Here is a 25,473-nt window from a genome sequence, read left to right as displayed (position 1 = left end):
TTTTTTTTGGGACGTATTGCTCGCATCAAATTCAAAATGAGCACATATTTTTCATAAAACAAACAAATTTCTCAGTTTCAACATTTGGTATGTTGTCTATTTCCCATTAAATGGGATTACATGATTTGCAAATCATGACACTCAATTGTTATTTACAGTGTCCAACTTCTTTGGGAACTGGGTTATTAATATCGATATATTAAAATAATATTTTGATCGAGACCAAGGGGGATCATTCCATGGTAACCACCTCCATAACATTTTACGTGATATAAATGGTTTGAGGACTAATCATTATCACGTGAAAGTAACACGGTGTTATATCTACTGCAGAGTCAACGGCGCAGGTTGTGTTTCACTGTGGAGGATGTGGTAGTACTCACGACGGGGTTTTTTGGGTCAATTTTCAACACTTCAGTGAAGGATGCGTGTGCTTCGTCGTAGTTGTTCTGACTGAGGTAGACAAATGCCCTGGAAAACACAAAGACAGACAGACAGACACACACACACACACATTTTATCTTGGAGCCATGGAGCGGCACGTCTCTGCTCTGTGATTTCCGGCCTCCACCAACAGTTCATGTTTTGGATCTCCATGCTGTCCTTTTCTCTCTCTGCTCTCCCGGTCGAGGCAGATGGCTCCGCCCACCCCTGAGCCTGGTTCTGTCGGAGGTTTCTTCCTGTTAAGAGGGAGGTTTTCCTTCCCTCTGTTGGAGGTTTTTCTCCCTTAAAGAGGAGGTTTTTTTTCCCCCTCCTGGGTTTCTCTGTATAATACTGTTTTAAGTAATACGTTCTGCTGCAAGGATTTGAATGTGTTAAGTGCCCTGAAAGAACCTGTGTTGTGATTTGGCGCTCTATAAATAAAATTGAATTGAACTGAAATATATATATATATTAATAATATATATCTGAGGGATCACACCACACAGACCTGCCTTTACTCCACACGTGCATCGATGAGCCAGTTCACCAAGTGTCCTTTCCTTTGACCACTTTTGGGAGGTGCTAACCGCTGCAGACCAGGAGACGTGCTGTTTTGAAGATGCTACGACCCAGTCGTCTTGCCATCGCAATTTGGTCTTTGTCAAAGAGCTTTACACTTGCAAATTTTTGTTATGCTTCCAACACATCAATTTCAACAGCTACTGACTCTTCATTTGCTGCCTAATATATCTGACTGCTTGACAGGTACCGTTGCTACTAGGTCATCAACGGTATTTACTTGACCTGTCAGTGTTTAAAAAAAAAAAAAAAAAAAAATTTTTTTTATGTTTTTGCTTATTTGCGTACAAGCAAAACCAAAATGTGACAGGTGGACACACCATTTTCAAACTACAAGCATCCGAGTGCTTCGGTTTGGTTACATTGAATGATACATGACCGCAATGTCCATGATGCAAGTCTGGTCTGAGATCACGCCTCCTTTTCGCTCCCCTTACTTCCTTTCTCGGAAGGAAAAATGTGAACACCGCATTTATCTGCTGCTATACCAGCCTCTTCTCTTTTCTTTCCATCAGATTTTGGAACCCGACTGCAGGGATTGACTCCCATTCGTTCAAAACCGTGTTTGCAACGTCAGGCGCAGCTGATAGGGTGATAAGGTCTGGCTCTCAGTCGGCCCTTCCACTTTATCCCAAACGTTCACTTCTTCCACATCAGACTGGGATCGCCATCGATTTATGGACCTGGCTTTGCGCATTTTTGCATCATCTGAATACTAATAACCTATAAACGATGAATGATCTTCTCTTTAATCAAAAACCTAAAAACTACAGTTTGTCCTCATGACAAAGATAGATGGAACAATCGGTAATGATCTTGATGTTAAAAGAGAAAAAAGAAATTGCATTTTAAATCTCATGAAGCCGAACATCATATATTGTATAAGATTTAAAAAAAAAAAAAAAAAAAGAGTATTTAGGCTACTTTTATTGGGCCTGACATTGTTTTCATTTTCAGATTGATTGTTCCGGGGGTTAGCCTATTACACACAGCTCATGTTATTGAGCATTTACCATTTGGTGCGTGTTCTACATTAGTCGTTCTTAAATAAAACTCCTACGTATAGGTGATATGACTCCATGACAATATGAATCACCAAAGTTTTTGTAAAGAGCATCAACCTAAGGAAGATAGGCTGTCACCTGAGCGTTGACTCGTATTCCACATCACCTGCGGCCAGAGCTATGAAGGTGTGACCTCCTGTGCTAAAATCACAAGCCAGGAGGAAGCACGAACCTGCGAAAAAAAAAAAACAACCCCGAAGAAAGTACCGTGTCCGTGGAGCAAACATGATCCCGAACAGCGTCGAGTTCACACGCTGTACAGAGGCGCTAAATGCACGGAACACACGCACCTGTTCATTAGCACGCATGTGGCGTGACTGGGCTGGCTCCCTTTCATCTGGCAGGCTTTCTCCACATCCTGGAAGTATCTCTCTGCCGTTTTAACGTCCCCGATCTGGCAAAAGAAAGCAAGCAGCAGCAGCAGCACATTTACCACTGTTCTCTCTGTGTGCATATTAAAGTGTGTATACATTGTAAAAGAGATTTCATGAAGTTGTAGTCCAGTAAAGATGATAAAAAAAAAAAAAAAAAGTATATTGCTAATGATAATACGAGAATTTCTGTATTTTATATTAAATATTGACTAGAGTGAGTTTTGGAGGTAGGATAGGTTTTTGGGAAACGTGGTTAAAGGTTCATTTTGTACATTTACTGTACATTTACATTGTAAGGTTACAGATGGAGCCCTTCTTGCCTTAGATGGATATAAAACACTGGAATCATCAGCAGAAAAGATGATTGTGGTAGAAAATGCCTGCTTCTTTCATAAAATGAAGTAACGAGTCTGTGTTGATCAAATCGTAATGACAGAAATTAACTGTGACACTCAAGGTGCATTTCACTAAAGAAAACCATCCAGTCACTGAGCATTTCAATTAGTTTTTTTTTTTTCTAATTGCAAGAATAAAGTGTTTTAAATTCTTTAAAAAAAAAATTCAGTTTTTTTTCCTTCTCTTGTCACAGTGGCTGAGGCTGATCTGTATTATTTGTAGTCATCCACAATAACAAAACAAAAAAAAGGTTTTTTTTAAGAAAGTAGAAGGAATTCATACTGATAACCTCAGAAACCTAATGCTGAATTATCCTGGAGTGTTTCTGTAATGAGGACCGTTGAGGAGACTGTTCAAAGAAAACTCTCAAATGAGAATTCAAAGAGGAGAAAAATGCCTTCCAAAGGAAGCGGCTCCTCTTACTTTGCTGTCGCTTTGTTGACAGATTCAATAGCATGACACAGGGCTTCTGTGACCTCAGTCTCTGCTCTCAATAAAGATATCCTCAACATACGTAACATAACAAAGACTACCAGGTAGCAGCGTGGTGAAGTACGCATAGATCGGTCAAAAGTACGGATGTGTGAATATATATATATATATTTCAGCGTAAAGACTGGTATGAAACAGCCTTGACAGGGCGGTATGTGCTGTATATTTATTGGATGCCGTGACTTCAAAGAGTCTCCTTGTCGGCACGAATTTGGTGCCGTCAAGGAGCATGCTGCACAGTGCTTGGCAGATAGACTAACTATGAGTCAAGAAAATTGTTGGGAGTGCATTAACTCAGCCCCAAAGCGCAAATTGTCATACTCACAGTTTTGTTTCAATACAGATTATTGAAGCAAAGTACAACGTGTTAATTCACAAACTAGCCGTTTCCCGCCCTGCTTTTTGGAACTTTATGCTTAAGATGGGCCGATCAACTTCCAGTGTTCAGCGTCTTATAGTGTGTCCATTCATCTGTCTGTTCATGTGCAGACCTGCAAGAAGATGCGTCCTATTCCACTGAGCAGCTGCACGCTCTGCTGGGGTTCATACTGGATGATGGAGTGATAGGTCTCCATAGCCAGAACATAGTCCTGAGGACGGAGAGAGGGGGGGAGAGAACGGATTAAAGGAGGAAAAAGAGTTGGAAAAAAAACAAAACAAAAATGAGAGAGGAATGGAAGGTAACGGAAGAAAAGACAAGCTAGAAGCGAGTGAGGTAAACAGTGGGAGGCAGAGACAGGTGGAGGGCGTGTGGGGGTAAAAAAAAAAAAAAGCAGAGTTTAGTCGTGGAGAGAGAGAGAGCGAGAGAGAGCATTAATCAAACATATGGAGTATTAGCAGGGTGAAGTGACCCTCCTCCCACCTCCACGCTGTGCTGCTACACATCGCTCACATGGTGACTGGAATGCTGAGCAGGGCGACAGAGAGGTCAGAGAGGGGTGTGTGTGTGTGTGTGTGTGTGTGTGTGTGTGTGTGTGTGTGTGTGTGTGTGTGTGTGTGTGTGTGTGTGTGTGTGTGTGTGTGTGTGTGAACTAGGCTGGGAAACCAGGTACAGAGAGCGTCTACTGTACATTGGCATACGAGGTGTGTAATCCCAGCATCTCAAAGTCATGACAAAATTGGGCATAAAAAAATTGATAGAAAAACAACTATCAAAAAAAAAAAAAAAACATCTCCAAAACAAAATGACATTTATTGTTGACTCTACTGTAATACTGTGAATATGGATGATATTTATGAGTCTGACTCTACACTGCTGTAAAGCCTGCATTTATTTCAACCAAAAATAAAAATAAAGTTATGATTGTGGCGGTTCTTCAGGTTTACTTGATCTGTTCTGTATTCACCTCAAAGTTTGCGTTAACGCTCTCCTTAAAGCAATCTGTCCGTATGAATTACCTGTGTTAGCTTCATTTGCTACTTTTTTTTTTTTTTTAGCTCCTTAAAAGAACATGTCTGACGATATTCAGCAATGAATGTATCCAGGTATGGATGATTTGAAGTAAAGGGGGTTGAAACATGAAAAATACCTGATATAATGTCAAATTTAAACGTAAAATAAGTTACTTTTTGTGTGATCTTGTTAAAAAAAAAAAAAAAAGCTCTGTACAAATGAAAAATACTATTAAATCCTTAAATATGTGACTTGATTGAAAGTCAAAATATCAAAACTGAAAATGAGCTCATGCAGGTTGTAAAATAATGTCATCTCAACGTTAACCAGCAGATGGCACTGTGTTTCTCTCTACAGTCTGATGTGAACACATGTCCCATCCTCTCTCTCTTCCACCCTCTCTCTCTCTCTCTCTCTCTTGCTCTCTCACTGACCAAGAATCCAATTAGTGGTCAGTCTGGGGGGATTTCACTGTGAATCCTCCACCAGCCTGGCATCAGAGATCTCTGAGACTCACTCACTCACATTAACACACACACACACACACACACACACACACACACTCCCTCACTCTCACACACACACACACACACACGCCGGCTGACCTGCTACACCTACCTTCATCAGCAGCAGGCAGTTGGCCATGGAGTACATGACCCGGCTCAGACGAGACCTCCACAGCTTAAGCGACGCTACAAACAGGAAGAGAAGAAGACGACAAGACAGACTGGGGTGCATTTCTTTGAGAGAGACTTCCCTCTTTTTATTCCACCTGCTTTTTTGAGCATCCCTGTAACACCCCCCCCCAAAAAAACAAAAACAAAAACAAAAACAAAACACTAATTAGCCTCCTCCCCCTCTTCACCGGGGTTTATTTTTAAGGCGAGGTGGTGGAGGAAAGATACTGCGGCACACTCCGCTCTCCTCTTTCTCTCAGACAGTGCGCCCTGTGGAACAGCCTGTGTGCTCTGCCTATTACTATTCATTGCCGCGTATGTGTGTCTGAGTGTGTGTGTGTGTGTGTGTGTGTGTGTGTGTGTGCGGTGGGGGGAGAAGAGCTAATCACTCAGTAGGGGTCTGATGTGTGAAGGCAAGGCCCTGCGTTATTGACTTCACTGTCGACTGTCTGCGTGGGTAGAGAGAGAGAGAGAGGAGAGACAGAGGACACGGCTATTACACCGCTTTCAGAAGGGGGTGAAGCCGGCACAGTCGGCCAACCCTCGCACACTCATCCGTACTACACGCATCACCGTGTCGATTTCCCCCAAATATAAACAGGTGTCTCCGTACATTGAGCTAAAGTTGTCCTAAGTGGCATTGTTGTTGTTCACTTTTCAAAACTGACAAACAGATGTTGGGGACAGTTGCTGAAAGTCCCGCAAAAACAAAAGAGGAAGAAGGAGAAGAGAACAAAGCAGAAGACGGGAGAACAGAAGAGAAGAACAGACGACGTGTCTTTACATCAGGTTGTGTGGAGGCGTGTCTGCCTAACAAAACTGGTGAATTTCAAAAGGTGGGTGCCTGCCTATTTCCCCAGCGCACTTGTGCAGATGTGAGTGGATTGGGTGGGATTGATCTGTATTGATCTGCTTGGCGTGAAGGGCTGGAGAGACCATTTGATATTCAGCGCAAGTACTGAAGCAGTGAGGTGCTAAACAGTTTTAGAGCAACCGCACTGGTGTGTTTGTGCGTTTGAGAGAGAGAGAGAGAGAGAGAGAGAGAAGAGAGAGTGTGTGTGTGTGTGTGTGTGTGTGTGTGTGTGTGTGTGTGTGTGTGTGTGTGTGTGTGTGTGTGTGTGTGTGTGTGTGTGTGTGTGTGTGTGTGTGTGTGTGTGTGTGTGTGTGTGTGTGTGTGTGTGTGTGTGGCTGAGGTATACTGCAGTCCTGCACCAGGTGTGCCTCTGCCTCAGTGCTTGTGTGGTTATTATCCATTGGGGCCCATGACCTCACTCTCCTCCCACGGTGTGATGCAGTCTGGGACAGTGGCCAGGTCTATAGCCAAATGTCTACTTGCGTGGGCGTGGGCCTGTGTGTATATATGTGTGTGTGTGTGTGGGTGTTGACGCACGCTTACCTTGCCTGTTCTCCTGGGTCAGGGTGATCATGCTGCCATCCTCAGCCAAGCCTTTCTCCAAGTTCTCCAGAATCTGTTCGTAAGGGGGTGGGGATTCAAACTTCAATGGGGTAAGTTTGGGACACTGCCAGCACTGAGGGCTTTTTGGTGTGTATTAGAATTTGCATATTCAATAACTCTAAAAATCCAACCATATTTGGCAGTTTGCACAGGTGGGCTTAAGGATTTGTATGTTCTACTGGGCTTTCCTGTTGGTGTGTAGTTGTATTGTGCAAATACTATAGAGTATGCATATCTTTATGTTCATCCAGAAGCCGTGGGGTACGTGGGTACGTGCGTGTATGCGTGCGTGCGCGCGTGTGTGTGTGTGTGTGTACTAACAGCAAGGCAGACGGTTTTGAGACTGTGCAGGCGGTCCAGAGCCTCCTGGGGCTTTGCCAGGTACTGGGGAAGCTCGGCATGCAGCAGTCGCATGGAGAACGGTACCATGGAGCCTGGACAAAAAAAGGGAAGTAGGGACGGAGGGAGGGAAGACGAGATGAAAACAGGGGACGGAGGGAGAAAATGTGCAGTGGGGGAAAAAGGGGGGAAATAAGAAACAGGGTGGGATGAGGACATAGCAGGGAAGAGAGAGAGAGAGAGAGAGAGAGAAAAAAAAAGAAACACAAAGCAGAGAGAAAGAGAGAGACACAGAGTATACAGAGAATATAAACCCATCCACCCACACACAGACTGCACACAGCCCTGGAGGCAGGAACCTACAGATGGCATTGAGCTACGTATGGCTGCTTATTAAACCCTCTCATCTCTCTCTCGCTCTGTGCTGCACAGCTCCATCACTCATCTCTCTGCCTCTACATCATTGACACTGTCTCTCTCACTCGTATACACACCCACGCACACACGCACACACGCACACACGCACACACCCTGAGGAAGAGCCTATATTCAGGTGAGTCCCCAGGCTTTGATCAGGGTCTCTTTGATATTGCCATCAGATGTGAAACTCAGCTAGCTAGTCCATCTTTGGCTGCTGCTTCTGCCAGTCTATGCATCTCAATTTCTATCGTTCTCGTCTATCTGCCTGTGCTTTTCTATCTAACCCATCTACAGTACATAATACACTCTTCATATGTCCCCCGTATCGGTATTACTGTCCTGTGTTACATGGTTTTTTTTCTTCGATCCTACTGGACCACACTGACTTGGTGTGATTCATTATTCCCTGTCTCCAGGGTGTCAGTAATTCTTATCAGATTGAAATTACCTTCAAATGTGTTGATACTTGTCTGTTAGAGTTCTGTTGGGATTAGTGTGACAGTTTTAACTGATATAACACATTTCAAGGCTTGATCAAATCTGAATTTATGTGAAGCTAAAGTAACTGATTTAAATGGATGCAGATTTGCATGCAGAAATAAAGTTAAAAGCAGCTGGACTTGTTTGCGTTCAAGTTGAACTGTGGTGCAATGTGATATGCTAATTTGCATGATTAAACCAAGGGCACATTATCAGCACAGTTTTTAAATTAGCACAGTGACCAACATAGTGGAATCTGTCTTTTTAAAGGTTTCGCAACATCCATTTTCTCTGCTGGAGTGGAAACTGCTCTCCACAAGAAACATGGTCCGTCAGTCAAGAAAGAGGTGACGATTTTATAGATACTCCATATAATATGGAAGTTTACATAAAAGCTTCCATATAATATATAAGGGGACTATTAAAATGAAAATGGAAAAACTTTTCGAGGTGATCAATTATCAAATGTCATCAGCAAATAACACCCCCACTTTATTCCTTTACAGTTACGTGTCCTGCACTGTTCATTTCAAAATGAATTTGAAAATGCAATCTGTAAGTCCTGTCATTAAGTTGGGTCTTCGGTTAGAACATCACTTCCTTGTTCAGTGACTTGTTTGAGATGAACTGTGCCTCGCCTGGAAAGCGGAAAAGAGCGGGCGGCAGCCGAAACGGAGCCTTGGTCATGATGTCATCAAACTTCCAGCGCCGCTCATTTTATAAATAAGCGAGGAATAAATGTACTTTTCCAATTTCCGGTCTGACCAGGCCCTAACTCCATTAATTAATCAAATCAATAGTTGGTGACTAAAAGTCATCATGAAACATAACAAGACTTTGGCTAAATCTGGGACAGAAGAAGAGTACTCGCTATTAAACTTCAATGCTGCCAGTTCCTAAAATAAAAATGTTTTATGGGTGAGGAAATATACATTATTTACCACATCTGTGACTTATCAAGAATACACAGATATGCATTTCGGTAAGAAACGGTAAAAGGAAAGTATGCTTTTGCTTCTTTACAAACACACTCAACAGGGTATCTTTATAATTTTGCGTATTGGTATTTAAGACCTTTGGATTTCATTAGAGACATTTAAACAAACTCAGGACTTGGAACTACATATCTGCAGGTTGTAATCTAGAGTCCAAATTAGAGTCAACTTTTCATTTGGCAAACAAATTAAAAACAGACAAACATTGATTATTTTTCGAGCGCTCAGTCGATCCTAATTCTTGAGAGAGAGAGAGAGAGAGAGAGAGAGAGAGAGAGAGAGAGAGAGAGAGAGAGAGAGAGAGAGAGAGAGAGATACAAGGGCCGGCTGTCTCTTAAGGCGTTCAAAGAGTGTGATCATGGGTAATAGATAGTCAATGCAAGCATTGGACTAGAGAAATGTTCGACTTCTGATGCCAGGCAACACAACTCATGCCAGTTTGTCTGTGAGCACCTAGAAGGGCATAAAGCGTTTAATATTGAGCAATAGAAAGTCAATCGGGGCTCTCTTTAGAAGGCTGTGCAGTGTAGCTTCAAGTATTTTTTTATTTTTTTCATGTAGTGGTGTGTGTGTGTGTCTGTGTGTGTTCAACTGTGTTTCTGCTACTGCCTTCAGTGCGGTAGCCCGAGGGGCAAAGCAGATCCAAAGTAATGGGAATACATTAGAGAGCAATTCATGCAGCGTAAAAAGAGGAAAAACAAAACCAAAGAACTGCTGGAGACAAGTAGAGTTGTTGGAGCTTTTCGACGATAAAGTCGGATATCAAGCTCCTGGCAGAAACTTTCCTTTGAATATTTAATAGAACAGTGGTGGTATGGTTATGTGTCCTAAAAAAAAAAAAAAAAATGTGGGTAAAATGCTAAATCCTTTTGGAGAGCGAGCTAATAACACATTCAAAACAGCTTTTGGGCAAATGAAATATGAAAAGAGATATTACGTGATGCACAACTCAGGAGTCTCTCTGTTTAAGTCTCGCCTCTGTAATCAGTATCAAAAGGTCTCCTTCGACTTAAAATTGTCAATTACGTTGACTCCCCAAAAACACTGAATGGTATGGCTTTGTACGAGCTGAATGTGCGTGTGCGTGTATACCTCTCCTCCCAGGGTAAACAGTGGGGTAGGACTCATAGTAGAGGTCCGGTTGATCCAAGTTGCCAAAGGGTTCAATCTCCAGCTCAGCGTTTTGGAAAAGGCTCAGCTTGGTGAGAAGGGCCAGCCGCACAAACCAGAGCTGGAACACACACAAACACACCTGCCTCAGTTGGTCAAATGTATTGGTGGGGGGTGTGGGGAAGAGGGAGAGGGGAGCGGGGGGAGTAAAAAGTAAGAAGTAAGTCTTTTTTAGCTGTTGGAAGCATTCATATACGGGACTGTATATGGGGAATTTGTTGTTGATGGCATGATGTCAACGACGTCGATGCTTCCTTTTTAAATTGGTTAAAACCAGATTTGTTTTTCCTCGTGAAAATCTAATCAGTGTTCACTGACCTCCTCACCTTTTTGATTGGCATTGTACTGAGGATTCTGAGGTACTGTGATGTAAGTGGGCACAAATTCAAAATGCATCAACATTTTTCGAGAATCTTAAAAAAAGAAAGATTTGAATAAATGTGTCGTTACATACATACAGTACATACATATATACATACAACAGTGTGATGTAAATATTCGGAATTGGGTACAAAGGTGTAAACAGCTGGAGTTGCTCTCTGGTTAGATGCCATCAAAGCAGTGCAGAAGAGGGCGAAACAAAATGACGGAATTAAAAGTGCACCAGTCAGTACTTGAAGGGGACAAATCCAACATTGATTTGTTGTAGTGATTCATCACTCCCAGTGTGAAAGACACTAAACATTGTACTTACTTGTAAGTGTACTAGTAATCATCATTACTGACTGAAAAATCAAACAAATAGAAAGCAGTGCCACGGACACACGGTTGTGGAATTCATGAGGGCACCACAGTGGATTGATTCTCACATTCGGACACATAAAAATAGAAGTAAATTGAGTGCACAATATCCTAAGTGGAGGGATCGCGCACACAGCACCCCGATATAGATGGTTGTGTTTAGAATTTTTTTTTTTTTTTTATGCTTCAACTGAAAACATACAGAAACAGTTGGAAGGAAATGCGCAGTATTGTTTTCATCCCCTGTGGTTTAGCTGCTGCCGTGTAGGATCAACTATCAAATATACTCTACCAAACATTCAGACAGTTTTCCTTTCAGGATGGAATGTTAAAAATGGAGGATGCTGTATAATGCTGTGTCGAGCTTATTCACATCTGGAAGGAACAAGCTGTTCCGGGACCATGTTGTGTAAATTCTCCTGAGCTTTTTGACAGCACACAGCCGTGTGCACTTGGACAGAAGCCCGGGCACATGCTGGATGCTGAACTGACTGAGTCGGGGATGGACTGCCCTCCCTGTTAGACAAACATCACGGGTGGGGTGGGGGGTGGGGGGTCCACCAGCTCGTGAGTAGCATGTGAAACCCCTGAAGACGGTGCACTCTTAGCTCCTGTCTTCACTTGTACCGCCACCGCACTGTCTCCTGTCGTTAGCACTGATGGCTGTATTGCTGGTGGTGACGATAAAAATCCAATGCGAGTTCCTGCAGTGGAATTAGGTGAACTGTTTACAGATTAACACCTTCAGAATACATTTTGGAGAAGACTTCAGGAAGAACATGAAGCCTCAAGACAAAGCCAGGTGATGATGTGATAACATTTTGATTTACGCTCGAATGCGAAATTGACCGTTTTTAGTCTGGGAGTTCTGTATATTTTTGACACATTCATTTCATCGTGCTGGTGATCAAACTGCTTTGCTACCAAATTTGCCTATACACAAATCAACACTCCTTTTGGGGACTGCTCATCCAAACTAAAACAAAAGGGCTGTTTTTAATTGATTGTTAAGAGTCAAGGATTCATTACAATAGTCGACTGACAGACAGCTATTAGTGTTCTAAGGTTACCAATGTACATTTTACCATACATACTTGGGATTATTTTTACAACAAGGTGCTCTTTCGAAAAATATAATGATTGAAAATAATTAAAGCCCAGTTTATCTAAATATAAATGACAAGTTCATGATCATGCAACTTTATACTGAAAAGTCAAAGTTCCTGTGGGCAAACAGATCGTGGTAAGAAATAGTTATATTATGATGCATGCTGCTTTATGTTGTGGTGATACTTTAGTTTACCTCATGGCTAGAATTTAACATAGTAAGTCAAGAAAAAAAAAAAAAAAATAAGTACTTATATTCAGAAAAAAATTAATAAATTGTAAACACGAGGAATTCGAAACCTGGACTTAAAAAAGTGCCAGGATGTTTTAGAACGTAAAGGAAACTGTAATATTTGGCACGAGGCAACGGCATGGTCAATTAATTTAAAGTCTGAAGCTCCAAGTCGCCCACAGCGGCGGCCCTCTTAATGAGCTCATGCAGCCATCCATCTTCTGAATGAAGCCCCACAAACACACCCATAAAAACATGCTAGATACAACACTGAAAAACATATGGAAGAGCACAATTTCCAACGAGAAACATCAAGAAAAAAATATCTTGGACTTCTTTTCTTACAGATAACTGTAGCCCTGTCTAACATTTGCAGATGTACATCGCAGCGAACAAATGCAAAATCTGTCCCCCTAACATTAAAATACTCTAAAATATAATTATATGATCACTTTGGAGGAAAAGAAAAATCTGAACAAAAACGCAATGATTCTCTGAAAACCAAATAAGGGGTATTGAATCATATGAGAAATAGGATCGTTGAGGATATTTTCCAACATTAATCTTCAAGCACATTACTGGGCCTATTTTCAACAAAATTCTAAATGTATTCCATCTTCAGGCGCTATGGACGAATAATTACATAATTGTGCAGTACAAAGGCAACCCGCTCTACTACTCACAGAAGCACCAGAGGCAGAGGTGGGAAAGACAGAGGAATGGATGGGATGAAGAGAAAGCGACTGCCGTCTTACCTGCAGTGACTCGTTGGTGTGGGAGGAGGGCTGGCCGGCCTTGCCATATCCCTGACCGTGAACTGTCAACAGCCGGCCGGTCAGATCCACCGCAGCCCGCCAGTTCTTACTGCTCTGCAGGGGAGAAGAGACATAACATGTCTCAAACACACGGGCGCACACACCACCACCCTGACTGAATTAACATTTATAACACATTCAAGAGGACACATTACCAAGATATCCACAGAGTAATAAAATGCACCAATTGAACTCCGAGTACTTGCTCTGTTTTCAGCAGGTTTCCAAGTAATTTCAGTTTAGCGCATCTCGCTCTAGTTTTCACAGCTTTGGCCATCATTTCTCACTGTTATAATAACAGTGTAGTCACTGTTACTGAGTTCTGAGAATTTAGCAAAATCCCAACGGGGCAAAATTGGGCAAAAATGGTTCTTTATCGCAAGTTTCAAAATCCATTTTTGACTTTGTAAACAAGTTTCCACACAATCTCGAGTCATGGTCCATTTAATTATTTGTTGGGGAATGTTCGGCCTTATCACAGTCCTCAGCAGCAGCAATGACTTTGGTCAGTTGTCGTATTCTAATCAAAATCACTCAGAAATGACAACAGTATATTTACTATCGACCATTTATTTTGAGTGTGAATTGTATGGACTGCATAGTGCCCTCAAAAATCCTCATAATGGAAAAATAAAAGTATTTCTGTCAAAAATCCCCAAATGCAGTGGGCTATTTTTATTTTTATTTTATAGATGCTAAAATTACCAGCGGTGGCACTCTACACTTGTCAGAAATGTCTCAAAAATGATGATGGTTAAATAAGTACCTGGAGTATAAATGTGCTCACCATAGAGTGACTGTTACTTGACATAAAAAAAACATAGAAGAGAGAACCTGGAAGTTCTTAGAATAATGCAAAGCTCCAGGACAACTGACAAAGGGGATCCAAAACTCTGGAGCAAGTAAATGCACCTGGATCTGAGGATCTTTTGTCAACTATCTACAACCTGTTTGAAACCTGTCATGAGAAAGACATAAGCATGGCAACAATTTAGACGAATCCTTTAACCACTTTATTTGGAAGTAAACCATTAAGTCAGTGCACCTGAAATCTAAATAATAATTTGAACAACTGTATATCTGACGGTTCATTGATGCTTATACTATTCCCCTTTGTTTGCTCTCCAAAATATGCAAACAAAGGGTTTGTTTATAACCTCTCATCACATGATATTTTGGAGGGCTACAACGAACAATTATTTTAATCTAGCAATTATTGTTTTTGATGGTTTAGTCTAGATCGCAACAGTTAATAGGGGAGTATCATTATTACGGATAGGATTTGATGGTACAATTTTTGAAATTAGACCAAATAAACCGGAAATATTGATTATTGTAAGATCTTTTTATCATTCTTGAAAATCAAAATAAACAAAACAAATCTCTAACAAATAAAAAAAACAACAACAATGAGAATCAGGCCTTTGAACAAACTAATCTTCTCAGGAAAAGCAACCACTAGCTATAATGGCTGGAGGACAAAGTACTCACACAAACATGGTAGACAAGCATGTGTGTGTGTGTGTGTGTGTGTGTTTGTGTGTGTGCACGCACGTGCTGTTTATACATGCACACGCACACAAGCGCGCACACACACACACACACACACACACACACACACACACACACACACACACACACACACACACACACACACACACACATATATATCTGCAGCATCTGCTTTCACAGGAGGTGGTACAATAGGTAAGAGGGGGACAGAGGTGGGAGGGGGGTGTAGAGTCACCCCACCCCATCAACACACATGACAAGGTCAGCTTGCCGATTGGGTTCTAAGTGCTGTGCCATTCATCACAGCCAGGGAGCTAATTAGGAGAGAGCGGGGGAGAGAGAGAGAGAGAGAGAGGGCTACTTTCTTTTTAGTCGTCTTTATCACAAAACTCATCACCCTACTCCCTCTCGTTGTCTGTCGTGGCTGTCTTCCTTTCCCTATTCATCCTCGCTTCTTCTCTTTTCCTGCCTCGCTGCCCTCTCTCCTCCTCAGGATTCTCCAACACTTTGTCTTTTTTTCCTCAGTCTTGTCGTTTCCCTTTCTTCCTCCCTTCCTCTCCGTCCACCTCCATCGTCTGCCTTCCTTCTCGTCCCACTGTCATTGTTCCCCCACACATTGCGCCTTCCCGCATCCCGCCCTCCTCCCCCTATCCTGCCCTGTGCCAGTAGCTGCGCTGCCTCTGAATCTTCATTAGGGGGGGAAATGAAGCTGAAAACGAGGAGGCAGCCTGGATGGCCAAAAGCAGCTGCAGTCACTCACACACGCACACATCCTGCAGTACGCTACAGTACACAGCTGCCCCGCCACGGGGCATGAGAAGAAGACAGGTGTGTGGAGTGTGTTTTTAAGGTGTCTGCATGAGATTGGGATGTGTGGTGAGTAGGTGAATTGGGAACAGCTAGCATTGAGCATCGCATTGGTGTCCAGTAGCTGCATTCTTCAACATTCACACACAGAGAGAGAGTTGAGACAGGACACGGTGGGGGGAGGGAGGGGGGGGGGGGTTTCAACAGAGGATAAGCAGGATGTGGACGAAAGAAATCTGGTGCACATGCAGTGAAAGAGTGCAGACGTCAAAGTTGGACATAAGGGAAGGAAGAAAATATAAAAACAGGCACTCTGGGCCAAAAGAGTGGAAGAAGAAGAAGAAGAAAAAGGAAGCAGTGGGTAGCAGAGTAGAGAGCGGGAAGAGGGGAAGAGTGCCGAGGGCCAAGGGAGTTACAGAGAAGCACCGCAAGGAGCCGAAGTGAAAAATCTCAAAGCTGGGGAAGTGAACTTCAGCTGAGGCCTTATGTAACAATGCAGCGTCGCTGCTACGCATATATTTGCTGTCTGAAATTATACAGCAGCCTGTAATTTTACACCTCAAACCAAACCAAACGTTACAGATGTGGAGGAGCTGTGATTTGAGAAGACAGCAGGCAGACTGTGAGGGTCACAGGTCCCCGCTAGGAGACGTGATGTCAGCAGCCCTCGAGTCAGATAATGTTTCACTGTCATCTAAAATGGTTGAACCGGAGGTCTGACCCTGCTGATAAAAAAAAAAAGAGTGTGTGAATGATCACAGCCTGTACTGTGTTCAAGATGCTAATCTTACATTTAGAATATACAGGGTCTTGACTCCTGCTGTCAGCAGTCATGACATTTGCTGAAATTTCTATTCTATCTTTTCAATTTCACTGGGGAAACTTTGGTCCAATAGCCTTTTTCCCCACAGGTCCAGGTTCACTTAACCATGGGCTGCCAATCTGTGGTCAAATTCATTGGAACTACAGACAGACAATATATATATTTAAAAAAAAAACCCACTGCTATCTGCTTTACTGTGGTTGTGCCTGACAACAGAAAATCGCCTATTGATCATCTATTAGACATCTATCTAATGTCTAAAGACGTGGACCAACCAGCTGACATCACCATTCACACAAAGCCACACTGCTGCACGCACCGATTTCTCATTTAAGAGCATACAAAGTGCTTCATGATAGCTTGCCAAGAATTCCATCATGCAGGTTTGAAAGACTTCAATTACCTCAGACTGGACAGTAGTATGACAAAACAAACAAACAAAAACAATAATGGAAAATGAAACAGATTAAAAAATTATGTTAAAAAAATGGAAAGGTTGGTGGTTGGTCGGAATTATAGCAGCATGTCTCTACCACAATTGTAGAGAAGGGTCATTTTCTTTTGTCTGTCATTTTGTATTTAAGGACAGTGGGTAGCGTACCTGCTCCTGGCAGATCAATGACACCAGACAGAGGAACAAAGAAGGAGATGAAAAAAAAGAGGTCAGATATCAACCCGCAGGATGACAAGTGTGGTGCTCACGATGGTTCTAAAGGCAAGTACTCGAATCTTAGTTACGTAAGTGACTCAAACTTCTCAGTAACACCGAGATAAACTGTAGACACTGAGGGAGATGTGGACAGATGACGGACATTTTTTTTTATTTTTTTATTCACCAATAAAATAGCTTACATTTAACACGGCCACATGTTCTAAATATGTCCAGCATTATAGAAAACAACTTCTTTCATCCTAATTAACAAATCTAACTTCAGTAGCATTGCAATACTTCATTCAAACTCCTACATACTCACGCCCACCCAGACAAAGGTGCACAATAAAAATGTGCACATATTGCATCCTCTCTCTCTCTCTCTCTCTCACACACACACACACACACACACACACACACACACACACACACACACACACACACACACACACACACACACACACAATTAGTCACGTCGCGAGTTTAAAAGAGGTGAGGCTTCTTAATTGTGTTGGAGATCGGAAGTTCAGTGCGCCTATCCTTTGGTGAGTTTGAAAAAAAACCCAAAAAACCTGCATAACAAAGCCCGATGAACAAACGAACGCCCACTTGTTCTCTCGCAAGACCCAAAGCCTCCAGGCGAAACAAACTTAAAAAGGCTTCCTCACACCAGCTTTGGTTAACACAGGGAGCTCCAGTGCTACTTCAATTAAGACCCTGCATTTTGGATTACAAAGAGGGTCTGGGAAAGAAAAATATATTAGTAATATGCCAGTCTTTGCTATGGCAGCTAATTTTCCTCAGATGCCTCTGTAGTTGGTCTGCGGACACTCGAACCAGGGGGACAAATGTTGTCCTCAAGCTCGAAGGACGCTGCGTTTGGCTCACTGTACTGATGTGAACTTAGCACAGCAGCAATTTTGTCTTCCCACAGGCAATCGCCCAGACTCTTCAAAACGGTGTCACCGAGAGGTCCAGACAATAAAGAAGCAAAATATATTATGTGAATGTTCTCTGGTAGCTCATAGCATGTTGGAGAACTCCACATAACACTCCCCAACGTGACTTACAAGTTCTAAGCGATGCTCCTCTGGGTGATATCAACCACTGATTGACTAGTGGGCTACTGGATGTCGTTTGATGGTTTGGTTGTCAACAATAACAGTGTGTCCCATTTCCCTTACCCCTCGAGAGTGTTGCTTGAAGATAGCATTCAAAAAGTTCAGGAGTGGGTCAGGCACGATCCACATCTAATTTCTCTCAAAATACAAGATAGACAGAGAAATATTCCCCGGTAGTGCAAAACTTGAACTTGATGGCGACTGATTTGGGGAACTTAACCGGTCATCCATTATTTCTATCAGTCAGTGTAACGTTGTACTTACAAAAGGAATTGCTTGGGATGATTAAGGCATGTTGTTCAAATGTATCTGAAGACATAAATGTTTATACTTGAGAAAAAGACACTACGCAAGGCAGAGTGGAAGAGGCCGATATAGAGGGGCGAGGGATTATCAAATGATTGGAATGAGAGGGCTTCCAGACAGTCTCTAGTTTGAAGACATTATTTAGTACACAAGTACAAGTGACAGAAGTAGTGTGAAAAATGGAAAATTAAGCTGGAGAAAACTTGCATACCTTCTTATACCGCTGCACAATTGGCAAATTAGAAAAAGTGGGTATGCCTGTCGCATTGTTGATTTTTGGAAAGTAACAAGAATGCTTGGATGCAGTCCTCTTCATTTGCAATATCAGAAAGGTGAGTGAAAACAGGTTAAATCTACTGTACGACCGTTTGAAAAGAAATAGAGATGCATTAGGATGTGTCTCTCCTGTTACTGTGTGTCTTTTAGTTATTTATCATTGCGCATCCGCAACCGTTTTTTAATTTTTTTAATTTTAATTTTAGGGTTTAATAACTGTAATTTGATCTAATCTAAACACAAAATGTTGCTAACAATCCCCGAAGGAGCAGAAACAACAGCACATATGCGATGGACGGACACATGGCCGAATAACTTCAGCATTTACCTTTGCTTTGTCCTCAACTGCCGGTGGAAGGCAGCCACCATTTTAACGTAGTTCCTGGAAGTAAAAGGCGGGGGTCTATGGATATGGATAGATCTCGGTCCACCACTTTGATCCAGACAGAAGCTCTTCAATAACGTCTGGACGGACTGATGTGGAATTTTGTAGGCAGTGGCCCAGATCATGATGATCAATGATGAGTTTTCCTCAAAGCACTACAAGCTGACGTTCGTGGCATTGAATTAACTGTGGAGTGAACTGCTATTAAGATTCGGACATGTCTATCCAGCAACATGATCAGGTCAAACTTTTATAATATGTCCAAAACTTAGCTGTATAACAAAATACCTTCAAAACTAATAGAATTTTCATTAGTCTCAGCCATATTGTTTTATTTAGTGCTTAATTGGCAAATGTTGGCATGCAGAGTCAAAATAGTGAACTTGGTAAACATTATAACTGCTAGACGTCATCAGCATTCACACTGTTAGCATGGAACAGTTAGCATTTAGCAACAAGCACCACTGTAAATAAGTACTGCCCCAATAGAGGTTAGTTAGCATGCCAGCGTGGCTTGAGACATTTATTAGTCCGTCACCAGCGGCACATGTACGAATTTTGCAAAAGCAGGTGGAGCATGCGTGAGGTAGTGTTTGCAAGTGCAAAAGTGAGCCAGCAGGTCAGCAGTGGCATGTCACTACGAATAATAAGAAAGTCAGTGTCGCTTCAGAGTTGCAATAACCTGGAATTAGGTTAGCAACATCATCTTTACTTTTTTTTACAATAGTTCGGAGCATGTGGCTGCAGTCCACATAAACAGTGCAAGGTGGCAACAACTACCACTAAGGTTTAAACATGCCCTTCAGCACAACAAAAGCTGACGGTGCATTACTCAGGCCGCAGCTTGCGAGTGGAACTGGTGGCGGAAATGACAGCTATATGGAAAGGTTACGATAATGACAAGTAAAGGTTGAAGCAATGATATCAAAGTGCCATGCAGCAGCTGGGTCGTTGCAGTGATTATGGGGGTGTGTCTGTCTGACCCAGCCAAAGAGGGTCTCTCTCTCTCTCTCTCTCTCTCTCTTTCACACACACCCACTGCCACATGTATAGATACACTGCCCCTCCTCCCCCCTCCTCCCCCCTCCATACCCCTTTCCCCTCAGCCCAGACAGCATCACGCTGTGGGGAGGAAAGAGAGGTTACAGTCTCCTGTGTGGAAAGTACAGAGGAAAGGAGGTGAGAGACGGAGATGAAGGAGAAGGTGGGGAAAGAGAGAGAGCAAGAGAGAGCGAGAAAGAACAAGAGAGAGAGAGAGAGAGAGGGAGAGAGAGAGGTGATTGCTAATGAGAGAGACAGATGAGGCCAGCCCAGGGTAGTGCTGAGCTAGAGACTAGCTCACTGCTGACCACACCACAGCAGGGACAAGCAGAGACAGAGGTCAGTCGGAAGACAAAGAGAGAGGATCCAACCTCAATGAGCATCATTTTCTAAAATGCAAAGTTAAAACAGCAAAGGAAGAAATAGGCATTCACTTGAGATAGATTCGGGTCCATTATTTCTCTCGCTCTCTTTTTTTTGGAATAAGTTTAGGGTGTTTATGATAATCTTGTAGTCACCAAAAAAAAGAAAAGAAAACGATCTGCGACAGACATTGTGTAACATTTAACAGTGTCGTATTTGTGGTCTGGTTCAGGATGGTCTCCAGACAGGGTTGGAATGGGATTAGGAAAATCAGGGATTGAAATTACATGATAATCAGAAGTAAATGGCTATATGATAACAATTTAATTTGACTAAAGAGTAAACAAAAAGGAACTTTTTGATGACTGTCGAAAACCAGTTTTTGTGCATGTTAAGATTTAAGTTTCTGCATTCAACAGTTCCTCTCTATTTCCTGTGGTACTTTTTAAAAATAAAAAAAATCGACACTTCTGAATTCAATTAATTGATCAGTTTGAAAATGTAGTTAAACAATTAAGATAATTATGGCTAATCTTTTAAATCAATTATTAATCATTCGGAGGGTAATTTTTTGACATAGCTCACGATAAAGACAATCCTTAGTTGCAAACTTAACCTCGTTTTACATGCAGTGTATGTCATGCATGAACTGACATGAAAGCACACATGCTGGTGCTGGGGTCTAAATATTTTCCCATAAAAGGCGCTGGGATATTTCGACAGATCCCTCTCAGCAGTGAATAGCTGTGGTAAACATGCCTGGCAGAAGCATCTCAAGTCCACATGAAGAGTCGTCAAGAGAGAAGTATTACAGAGCATTACCAGATGAGGGGAGAGAGACAGAAAAAAAAAAAGACAAAACAGAGAGAGGAAATGAAGATTTCTCAAAAATCTCTTGTGTGTTCCGAGCGCATTCTAAGTGTGTATTTTTATACACGTGTGTGTGTGTGTGTGTGTGTGTGTGTGTGTATGGTATGAACGGTGGGATTGTGTGGTGGCAACGGGTGCAGTCACACTCTGGCTCTGCAGCATGACTCATTCTGCCAGCTCATAGCGGGGCTCTGCAACACACACACACACACACACACACACACACACACACACACACACACACACACACACACACACACACACACACACACACACACACACACACACACACACACACACACACACACAAGGACACATACACATACACATACACACACACACACACAAGGATACCACCCATCAAAATAAAACTCTGCACTGACTAAGAGTGTCACCCCAGCAAAAGGCCATCCCGCACAGGATGATGACAGGTGACAGCTAAAATCACATACGGTGTGATGTGTTTAAGGCAGGTAAACACATACATGTTTCTTGAAAGCCCGACACACACACACACACACGTAGCGGCATTTGCAAGGTGGCCCTTGCTTCTTTGCGATCGATCAGATGTCTTGACGGGCATCAGCCTTCAGCAGGCTATACTTTTAAAAGCCACAACATTTCTGACATTTGCACTTCCTTGTGTGTATAAGTGTATCTGTGTGCTTGTGCTCATCCACTCATTTTCTCAATTTTAACTTCCCCTCCCAGCTCAGTGAGCTACATCACCGACGGCAGCTTTGATCTGCAAGTTTGTTTGATCTCAGAAGTTTGGAAAGTTCAGAATTTATTGTAAGTAAATCATTTGAATGTAAGTAAATGGCGAGGCAAATGGTGTCTCAATCATTCATCAGTAGTTGCGCCTTGTCCTCGAATTATGATGTCAGCACAGCCACGCAAAAGCCGTTACACAAGCTCTTTTATAGGGAGCAGGGCTTTTTTCAGATTCAGATGCATTGAGAAGGGAGATGTTGTCCTTCAACAGGTGGCCCAGGGTTCAAACCTTATTGAATTGCTGTTGAACAAGACACTGAATCTCAAGCAGCAGCAAGCTGCCCTGTAGCTCACCGTGACCCTTGAACTCCCAGGAAAAAAAAAAAAAAAAAAAGAGGAGAGTACAAAACTTCCTCTCACGGATCACAAGTATCACATCATATGGGCTTTTCAGGTTTTTGGTTAAGCACCTGTGCTCAGACGTTTTCATTTGCAGTAAGAGGCATAAGGTTGTCTAAATATTCATGAAAGAAAAATCACATACCATAACCCTTTTCCTGAGATTTATAAAACAGTTTAGAAACGGTGACGACAAAACTGACGTCAGTCGTACCTATATGACACACAAGTTGTGCCAAACCGGTATATCAGAAACACAAACACACAGAAGCAAACCCACGCTGCACATTTCAACCTGGAGATGGAGGTAAAACACCGCTTCCGTTGCCAAGAACCCTGGAGACACCCTGGAGTAAATTTTTAAATGACTTTACTCAACATGGGAAAAATTAAACAAATCATTGTGCAACTTCATTAAATGTTCAGCTGCCAAATATTTGCATCCTACAAGTCTGAACTTAATGGATTCAGTGAGCAAAGCTCGTAGATTTGCATTAATGTGAGAATGTGAGTTGGTTGTTTAATTGTTCCTAAATGATCCCCGACTAAATGCTTAGATAAGCAACTTAAAAAAAACAACCTCTTCTTTAATTGTTGTTTTATTTATTGAAAAGTTGCCAACATTCATATGAAATTCCTTTAAATAACCTAATCGGAGAATGTCAAGAGATTCCCACACACAGCAGCCTACCGTATTCAGAGGTGCCTTCGTGTATGCTTAGGGCCAAGAGAAGTCCTTTTCTGCCTCCATATCTCTCACTCACACAACACTGCTTTCTTTTTTTCTTTTCTTTGCGTGTCATTCTTTGACATCTCCGCTGTAGGCCCGCATTACATTTCTGGCTCAGCATCTCTCGCCTTTCTTTTACCTCTTGCTCCAGGGAGCCACCCACACCAATCAGCAGATGGCGTATGATCCTCTTACAGACATACACACACAGACACACTCACTTACACCATATAGTGCAGTTGACTGCAAGCCGAAAGTACCATCTTGTGTGTGTGTGTGTGTGTGTGTGTGTGTGTGTGTGTGTATATACACCAAGTCCAGAAGGCCCTTGAAATATGCACAGCAGTCCCATGCATAATACATGGGCACAGCAGGAGAAAAGAACTTGTGAGCCGAGTGGATCTCCACCTCTCCATCTCTTCACTCCTCCCCTCCCGTCCTCATCTCCTCTTACCCCTCTCGCCATCACACTGCCTGCCGCTGCTGTGCATATGTTTTAAATAACAACCGTCTCTCAGGGTCATTTGTGGGTCAGAAATTATGATGGAGGGAAACGCATGAGGGCTGGAGAGATCGACGGGTAGATAGATAGCAGCAGGAGAGGGAATGAGGTGAGACTGCACAGCCACAAAGACAGACACGCATTTTTTTTCATGCTGAGCAGATGAAGAAATATCATATGAGGAGGAAGGAGACGATTGAGTCACTGTTTTCAGGCGGCTGAGACCTAACCGCCCAGCAGTTTTGGTAGAAGCACTTTACAGGTTGACGGTCAAAAGGTCAGACGAGCAGCAGACACCACAGGTTGTTAAACTTTAGTTACCTACCGGTGCTTTTGTCACGTACCACCAGGAAGTGAGTTAATGCTCTTAGAAAGCACCTGCTGGAAACGACATGCGTGATGCTTTTTAGCTGTTATACTTTACATAGATTTGTTGAGCAGCCTGACGCGAGACTTAGGAACACGCCGAGGGAGGCCTCTTTTAAAGACACAGGTTTAAAATCTATCCAGGAGCTGACAATTTTGGTCGTAGCAAGGACTTGTGCCTGAATCAGAACCATTTCAAGTCCAATCTGAGTCGCGGGGTTGTGTCTTTGACGAGTAAAATCATCCATGTTTTGAGGCGGGCTCATTTTTAGCTCACTGAAAATAATATAAACGTGAACAAGAATTGTGGCGTAAAGACCATGAAAGTCTAATTTTGAATAGCACTGGATTGGAGGTTTGTATTTGTATTTACTCTTATTGTTTTGGGTAAATTACACAAAGCTGCTTGTGGTATGAAATCTCCTGATTTGATAAAACAACCTCCTTGCAAAGTCCTCTTTTTCTCACTTGTTCAGACTCAGGACTTATCTAATGGTAATACAAGGTCTTTAGTGGATGATAGAAATAGCTCAGTTGTCAAAAAAAAAAATCTAGATGTTGAATAATGAAAGTGAGGAAGATGATGAATAAAATTCCTCTGCTAATGGCGCAGCAAGTAGGCAAATCTTGAGGGGAGACTGTTTCGGGATACGAAGGTCAAGAATGAAATGCCAACACAACAAGTTGTTTCAACAACATGCAAATCGTGCAAAGATAAGATAAAAAAAACAAAAAAAACACACAAATTCCCGTTTTCTATTGTATATGCCAGGTCATCATTTCACAGTGAGTGACTTTCTGAACCGTAGATGTGACCATTTACAAAATTTTAAAAAAAAAGCGCAGCGAGTGACTTACAATGAGCTGTTTGAGGCCAACGAAGGACTGTTCCACAGAGTTGGCAGTGAGGACCTGACGCTTCATGGCTCCCTGTTCTCCCAGGAAACGAAGCATTAGGTCTTTTACAGCATCGCCCTGCATCAAAAACACAGAAAGTCAAACTTCGTCCAGAAGGACAGAAACAGAGTTGTCATGCTGGAATGTACTCTCAGGACCTGTGTGCTAAATGCAAGAAGATCCCAAGCGTTGGAAAAGAGTCGCACAATCAATAAAAACATTATCTACCCCTCAGGGGAATGGAACACAACTGCAGACTGCAGAAAATGCTATCTTTAATCCAGCTTTAAAAGTAGATGTAATTTGTTTGCCGAAAACCGTCTCTCAGACCAAGATGATGGAAAAATGCTTGATTTTTTATTCATTTATTCAAAAAGGCATTCAAATGAATTCTGAGGGGATATTGAACACAATCTGAGCCGGGAGGTGAACACACACCATAAGATTCAACTGAATAAATGAGTAAATTGATGTTTCATCAGAGTTTTTATTACAGATAAATGTTGCTGTTCAAGGAGCTCAGAGGATGTTTATAAGACAAAAAAAAGAAAGAAAA

At 42.3% G+C, this 25,473-nt stretch overlaps 1 protein-coding gene across 4 annotated transcripts in view; it reads right to left on the bottom strand.

Moving 5' to 3' along the window:
• The window catches only part of trappc12 (trafficking protein particle complex subunit 12), a 31,837-nt gene that overhangs the window by 3,366 nt on the left and 2,998 nt on the right, over positions 1-25,473 (bottom strand). For 3 of the 4 annotated variants that reach the window (XM_069717456.1, XM_069717453.1, XM_069717454.1), the window contains 9 exons: positions 24,879-24,995; positions 13,094-13,207; positions 10,181-10,319; positions 7,176-7,288; positions 6,795-6,867; positions 5,340-5,413; positions 3,820-3,918; positions 2,357-2,460; positions 384-471 (listed from right to left, as the gene is read on the bottom strand). In XM_069717456.1, coding sequence (XP_069573557.1) covers positions 384-471; positions 2,357-2,460; positions 3,820-3,918; positions 5,340-5,413; positions 6,795-6,867; positions 7,176-7,288; positions 10,181-10,319; positions 13,094-13,207; positions 24,879-24,995 — 921 coding nt within the window. Of the gene's footprint in view, positions 1-376; positions 472-2,356; positions 2,461-3,819; positions 3,919-5,339; positions 5,414-6,794; positions 6,868-7,175; positions 7,289-10,180; positions 10,320-13,093; positions 13,208-24,878; positions 24,996-25,473 lie in introns of all 4 variants that reach the window. The other variant, XM_069717455.1, reaches the window with a different exon arrangement.

Source organism: Brachyistius frenatus, unplaced genomic scaffold, assembly GCF_029030835.1.
Source record: "Brachyistius frenatus isolate BFR_SWC_R1_liver_20210118 unplaced genomic scaffold, ASM2903083v1 Contig_175, whole genome shotgun sequence".
In the NCBI taxonomy this organism is placed as follows: Eukaryota; Metazoa; Chordata; class Actinopteri; family Embiotocidae; genus Brachyistius; species Brachyistius frenatus.
This window is presented reverse-complemented; position numbering and strand designations above follow the sequence as displayed.